The sequence below is a fragment of the Dipteris shenzhenensis genome, chromosome 33, assembly GCF_047967505.1.
Source record: "Dipteris shenzhenensis isolate YYH24624 ecotype China chromosome 33, Dip_SZ_1.0, whole genome shotgun sequence".
NCBI lineage: Eukaryota > Viridiplantae > Streptophyta > Polypodiopsida > Gleicheniales > Dipteridaceae > Dipteris > Dipteris shenzhenensis.
Genome location: NC_141628.1, coordinates 37871834 through 37879261, shown reverse-complemented (window position 1 = coordinate 37879261; position 7428 = coordinate 37871834). Strand labels below are relative to the sequence as shown.

Here is a 7428-nt window from a genome sequence, read left to right as displayed (position 1 = left end):
CGTCCAGCCATCAGGCCACACATGGCCCCCATTTGGTGTCCAAACTAGGACCTACCAGAGAATCGAGCTACTCAAATGCCTTCTCCTCATATGGAGGGCTTATAAGTAGAGTTAGCTGGTTCCCGCGTAGTTACACGAGAGTGGAGCATTGATATCTAATAGGAGGAAGTGGGAGAGGATCAGACAAGAACGGAAGGAGGTATCATCTCAAACACTTTTGCAATGCTGTGTGCTCTGTGTGTGTGTGTGTGTGTGTGAGAGAGAGAGAGAGAGAGAGAGAGAGAGAGAGAGGGGGGGGGGGGTGAGGTCAAGATGGGGGACACAGGAGGAGAAGCTACCATAGAACCTCAATAAAATTAGAATGCACTATGTTGATCAACAATGTCCGTGGCTCCTTAGACATGAGGAGCTTCATTACTTGCAAGTACAAACAGATCATAGGCACCTCTCTCTATGTGTGTGTGTGTGTGTGAGAGAGAGAGAGAGAGAGAGAGAGAGAGCTTGAGGAGCTTCATTACTTGCAAGCACAAAGAGATCATAGACACCTCTCTATGTGTGTGTGTGTGTGTGTGTGAGAGAGAGAGAGAGAGAGAGAGAGAGATGGTACAAACCTGAAAGCCAATAATTTAAACTTTGAAAGTAAGGGAGCAAGTATATTTGAATTTAGAAAAGAAGATTATTAGATATTTTAAAATACGCCCAACAAGCATTGCTAATTAGCAATGTCCAGGATCACATTTTTAGTGCACGTTAACATGCTTATGTCTAGCTACAAGCTTATCGTAATCAAAGAGATGCACAAGGTAGGTCTTAGAAGCTATGTATAGAGCTAGCAAATTCTCAACAATTATTCTCCAAGGGGTTATGTTTCTCTCTCATTTAAAAAATTGAGTCATTAGATTCAAATTGAACTCGTGTGTTCTCACATGCCATCCTAACAAATGCAGAGTACAAGCAACAAAGATTTGAGATAAGAATATAAGAATATGGTGAAAAGAAGAAAATTTAAAGAACTAAGAATCAATACGTGTAAACGAGCTTCAAGCCATTTTTAACACTTTTGAAGAATTTCAAATTTTTGAACAGAGTGGTATCTACAAAATTTTGGGAAAAAGGGACCACATTATCGAGTATAGAGCGATGACTCCTATTATTGTCATTTCTCACACAAATAAATCTTCCATTGTTTTAAAGCCTCTTAATGTAGTACCTAGATCAACTCACTTTAAACACACGATGCTATATGTGTATGTATGTATGTATCCCATCTCATGCAAATCTCAATCTCAATAGATTTGCAAGGTAAAATGTCGTAAAGCTCTATGCTGTTTGTATTTTCGTGCCACTTCATGCCATCAAATAGTTACATATGATGTACATGTGTCCAAAAATGATGGATAACATTGAAGCATCCAAAACCAACTATTGAATTAATCCCTACAATTACTTGTTGAGTACTATAGCTTATTAATGAAAATAAAAATGAGAATAAGTAATGTCCTCATCAAAGCAAACCTGGGTATGTGTGTCCATTTATTAATAAAAAACAAAAAAAATAGTGATAGTTTCCACTTGAAAGTAAGGAAAATAAAATTAGTATGAAATGCAACTTGTATGGATAAATGCACTCCATTTATCCATCAATAAATTTAATTACATCATTATATACTTTGGTATTGGCATTATACCCCACAATAAAATCTACATGAGCATAATCTTGGATCAAAATACTCTTATAACCACTTGGCAACTCTTGGCAAAGATGGATAACATCGTTCACATCAGAGAGAGCATCATTCTTTCCATTAATGAGCAGCATTTTACTTGTTGGAACTCTTGAAAGATTGTAAATGGGTGGTGTAGTGGATTGGTATGTTTGCATGTTTGCTAATGCTCCATAGTCGTATTTTGCAAATGTGCCATGTCGGAATTCTGCATATATTACATGACATAAATTTTAGTTACCCTCAAATCATGTGATTTCTATCAGAAGACCTCAAAAATATATGCAACACAATATTAGAATGCTCATGAAGAATACATACGTTGTCCCAAGTGTTGCAAATTCTTGGTTGATGTGGCTTGAGTTTCATACGTATCATAAAAGGCTCTACGTGTATCATTGATACAACAATTGACACCTGCCAAAGAAAAAGCTCAACATTTTGAAATGCAATTAACAATTGAAAATGAAATAATACACTTTTGCTACTCACCTTTATCAACCACCACCATCTACATCAAATGTGATGAGAATTTGATACCACAATGTCACCTCACATCTTTAAAGTTCTTGCAAGTTCCATTGCACAGTTGTATTGGGAGGTGCCTTCCTAAAGGCACCACTATATTGATTGTGGTTTCTTGCATGTTTGGCCAGATCTCTTATGCCATTTTGCAGATAGTGGCATCTGTTGTGGTCGAGATGACATGGCATACACATAAAGCTATGTGAATGTGCAAGTGGGGTTTGTATCGATACATTGGATATTTTCTATGATGTAAAAAAGTCTCTTACCTCTCTGTCTAATCACGCCCAATATTTCTATCACTTACTACGAGTAGATTAGTTGGTCTATGTGATGAGAGTTTGTTTGTGGTATACTAAGTTTGATTCTCATTGACATTCGAGGAGTCATTTCTCGCTCCTTGGTTCCTATGATGTAAAAGGTATTTTGTCTCGTTAGCTTGTCTTGCTATCTCACACACATACTCATACAATGGAGGGCAAATTAAACAACTATCTTCCTTATTAGGGGATAATATGAATTAGCTATAATAAAATATAAAAATTAATTTGAAGGGGCAATTAATGTAAAGGAGTAGAAGCCCATTAATTAAGGATAGGAGACCAAAACCCTAATGACAAGGTGGGAAAAGAGTTTTTATAGAAAAAGAACTAATTTTTGGTCAAAAAGTGCATTTTGTCACTTAAGAGCTTGTTCACGCGAGAAGGGTGGTTTGCAACCCAACATGTCCCTATCGGCAACTTGTTGCTGCTTGAGCTCCTACTCTTGAGTAGGGACCAACAAAAAAACCACATTTTTCCTCCAAGTGAACTCATTCAAAATTTGGTTTGCAACCCCTCCCTTCACGTGAAGAAGCTCTAAACCTTCAAATGCTTTAGAATATTTTAATTCACAAAACCATTGACCATAAAGAGCCGATTTTGTGGGAAAAAATAGGAAGAAAGGTGGGGACCACAAAGGGACCACATACCACCTTAGCATTAAATCTCCCATTCCTAGCACATTATCCTATTGGACTAAAGGGAGGCCTTAGTTGGAGACGGGAGGCTCATGTGATACATTTGGATACCCATCATAATCTAATGATAAAGGCCCACCAAAGCTTCAAAAAGACACATTAATGGGGATGCAACCCAATGGGTGCCCCACGCCCATTGCTTGTAAAAGGACACATTTATAAAAGCTAATCACTCACTAAAAGTTCAATTAGGCAAAGCCCATTCCTTTTAGGCTTGTAAAAGGACACATTAAGCTAATCACTCACTAAAAGTTCAATTAGGCAAAACTCATGCTTGTAAAAGGACACATTTATAAAAGCTAATCACTCACTAAAAGTTCAATTAGGCAAAGCTGAGACACTCGATGCTAATGCAAGTAATGGTGATTGTAAGTTTGAAGTGTAAATTAAAAGAGTTTAGTCTTACCTGTGAAGGCCGTGGCCCAACCATTGAAGCAACGCACGCTGGAAGCCGCGCAGATCACGTCTACGAACTCTCTCCCTGATCTCCTGTTGCACAACAACTCGAAGCAAGCTTTCCATTCTGAATCGAAGTCTAGTTATCGAAATCAATGCATATCGGAAGCCCGCATACAACATCGCATGGTCGAAGGAGAGAGAGAGAGAGAGCAGGAGTGGGCGAATGCGAGTCTGGAATTCTTACGTTTTCGTGCTCAGAGAGTAGAATCGCAGCCTACCAAATACCTGCTTGCAGGAAATCCAAAGTTAGTAAGACCCAAGATCGAGAAAGGAGCATAGAAGATTCGAAGCTCCAGCTGCGTAAGGCATTTGATCTAGCAGCGTTGCACATTGTTTAGAGCGTTTTTTCCCACCTGGTCCAGTTCTAGTTTTGCTGCTATTATACCGATGGGGGTGGTTGCATGTTTCACATACGCAACTGGTGCGATCATCACCAATTTGTCCACCCAATCTTGCAACAGACCTTGCGATAAGGCTGCGAAGGCAGCTTGCGTACCCTGGCCATTACAGACGAGGCACTTATTCAGTGGTCCGTTTACCATGATCATCTAAATTCCACCGTCTAATATCAAAGAATTGCTTATTGCACCTCAGAGCATCGATTAAAAATCGGCGCAAAACGATTGGGATCTTCGATTTTTCAAACCTCCCTATCCGATTCCATGGACAGTGCATTGATCCTTCCCAAAAGCGACGTACTAGCTAACCAGCTAGCTCGCCTTTCCATAAGAGCTATGAATCCCATCACCATTGCGCCAGCATTTCACCTAGAGTAAGATGTTTGTACCTGTGAATAACCGATGTAATGCATAGGCGTGTTTGTAGTTTTGTATACGAGTTCCAGCATCGCCACAAGATCTTTCTCAGCGAGCTCGTCTAAAGACCAATCCCAATATCTCTGAGCAGTGAGCAGATGCGTGACAAAAACTTTCAGTACTTCGACTTACACTTGAAGATGGGTGATGGTATGATGCGATGATTTTGGGCAAGTAGATTATCAGCCTCACCTTGTCATTCACTGTGTAGCGCACATGTCCGTGGCTGAAATCCGTCGTGCGGAAGTTACCGATCCAAACGTCGTATCCCGCATCAGCCAAGATGAATCCCAGAGATTGGTCTGGAGGGTTTAACACCCAAGTGTCCCCTCCCTGCGGAAAATGAATTGGAACATTTTATACATCCCACGAGAACAACATAATAGATGCATGATTAGAAAACTTCGCCTCCTATAAACTGAGCTGCAGCCTGCAGGTTTCGACAACGTACAGACAGAATGCCGTGCATGAGAAACACCGGTTTCTTGTTTCCTCCAACATTTCCACCGGCAGCTAAACGTTGCACGGCGAGCAAGAAACCATCGTCTGTGTTCACCTAAAGAAAAGACAAGCCAGTCGCTCAACAAGCTGACAGTAATCCTTCGCCTAATGCATTACGAGTTACAACTAGAGATAACAGGCTACGTTAGGCTGATTGCTTACCATCAATTCCTCGCATTCGTAGTTTCCTTGAGGTAAAACGAGGGCCGCACACAGCCCATCCTGTACTCCGGTTCCTTGAGCGCTAATCACACAGAGGTGATGCAACACACATACTACTGCAACTCGCAGCCTCGTACGCACTCCCATCGTCTCAAACTGGTCACCTAAGAGCTCAATGTCGTCAGAGTATGGACATTGCAAGAAGCTTATTATAGCAAAACTAGTCGGCGACAAGCCACCGGTGCACAATGTTGCCACGTGACTGTAACTACTCTGACAAAGTGCGAGTGATGACGCTTCCATGTCTTGTGGGATGATGGAAGGTTGAAACTTGAGGTTGTTGAAAAGCTACGTGAAGCAAGTGATGAGCGCTGCAGGTTCAATCATACCTTTCCAGATAGACGCCAATGAAGGGATGTTGATGGTATCGTACCAAGGGTTAGAACTTACGCTGAAAGACTGTTCGAAGTTCTATGATCTATCTTTTCTTGAATGAGCGAAGAAACCAGTAATCGATGGGAGGTTGTGCGCAGTGCTCACTGCGTGAACTGCCGTGAAGGCATATTTCTAGCAGGAAGCCAGAGGAGGGTGAAAGATTTACGAACGGTATGTGCTCACGAATCACCACGCTTAGCCTTAACTTCACAAGCAAAGCGATCGCATTGTCGCAACAAGTAGATGGGTTTGTAGGCGATGGATGATGGATCATGGAGCTACAGCATTTGTTGTTTCGAGTTCCGACAAGAAGAGTTGAGTTTTTGAAGTAGGTAGTAGACATCATGACAATGGTGTCCTAGACTCTCGTCCCGGACTCTCGTCCCGGTTCTAAGTTAATACGGAGTAGGAGAGTGTCAGATCTGCTCTTCATCCATGTGCCAGAAGCTTCACTTTCTTGACAGTTTCATCGATTCATGAGCTCTATATAGACTGCCAGCCTTCTTAAATTCACCTACAAACTCCCCTGTGATTCCATCGCTCGACGCCAACTCGAGGCGCTCTCGACGTTCGGCACATATGCAAGTAACGCAACTGTCACGCATTTGAAGACTGCAATCACTCACCTACCTTCCTCTCCACGGACCAGTAGCCACAGCTCCGTCTTTTCACTGCCTCCTCAATGCCGCTGTCTTCCACATGCAGAATCCAGCACTGGTTTTTGCAATCGTTAACCATGAAAGTTGAAACCTCTGGCAGCTGGTATCTCGAAGCAAATGCATAGAATTTCGGAATCCCAATGGACTGTCATATGCGAATGGAAAACTCTCCCGCAGTTTCGCTGCGAGCTCAAGTGCTGTGCTCATGGGGGAGATGCCAGAAACTGAAGAATTATGGCCTCGATGATCCTTACACTCCTCGCATGTTAGAAACAAAATTTCCCTAATTGTTGCAATAGGGGCAACATAAGAAGTGAAAAGGGAGCCTTGAGGAATGAAAAGGGAGCCTTGAGGAAGTTTATGAGAGGGAGCCCACTTTCCAGCACCAAGATAGCAAATAGCCTCAAACTGGTAGTCTTTGTGTCCCCATACCCTGCTTGAAACCTGGTAGTCTTTGTGTTCCCCTACCCTGCTTGAAACCTGGTAGTCTTTGTGTCCCCATAGTCTTTGTGTCCCCCTACCTTGCTTGAAACCTGGTAGTCTTTGTGTCCCCATACCCCGCTTGAAACCTTGTTGCCTGTGATGGACAGATTGTAGGTATGTGGAGAAACGATTGGCGTCTGTCCCCACACTCAACTTGAAACCCCACACTCAACTTGAAACCTCGTTGCCTATACAAGTAGACTGTAGGTATGTGGAGACTTTGCGCCGCCTTGCCTGTGATGGGTAGACTCTCACCATGGGCACATGCAGCTTTTTTAGCATGGTTCAGGCAATCAGATATCGGATGGACGCAATCGGACTACACAGGCAGGCAAGGTTCGGCAGGAGAGGATATCCAATAGGAAAGCTTCTCTCATCTATCGGATTTCAATCTAACATGTGCCCATAACTCCGACAGGGTCTGTTGAGCTTCAAGCTGACATATGCCCCTACATCCAGCAGGAAACTTCTTGACAGAATGCAATAAGAACAGAGACATGTGCTTGACCTATCTGTGGAAAAACTGTGCCAATAGTTACATGGTGGAGGTGATGGCAGCATTGACGATGGTATTTATGATTAACCCTAGGGGGTAGCCTTAGCACCCCAAGACCTTGCAGCCTCCTGCATGTGACGGGCAGAATGTG

The 7428-nt window shown here is 42.4% G+C and overlaps 1 protein-coding gene across 1 annotated transcript; it reads right to left on the bottom strand.

The window, feature by feature from the left end:
• Nucleotides 1–1633: 1633 nt before the first annotated feature.
• On the bottom strand, nt 1634–5367 carry LOC147880075 (triacylglycerol lipase 1-like). The gene is made up of 9 exons (XM_087371655.1): nt 5205–5367; nt 4993–5097; nt 4734–4874; nt 4514–4624; nt 4080–4223; nt 3911–3951; nt 3674–3756; nt 2046–2141; nt 1634–1932 (listed from the first exon to the last, which is right to left on the bottom strand). The coding sequence occupies exons 1-9, from the start codon at nt 5349–5351 to the stop codon at nt 1634–1636; spliced, it is 1167 nt and encodes a 388-aa protein (XP_087227781.1). The 5' UTR covers nt 5352–5367.
• Nucleotides 5368–7428: the final 2061 nt, after the last annotated feature.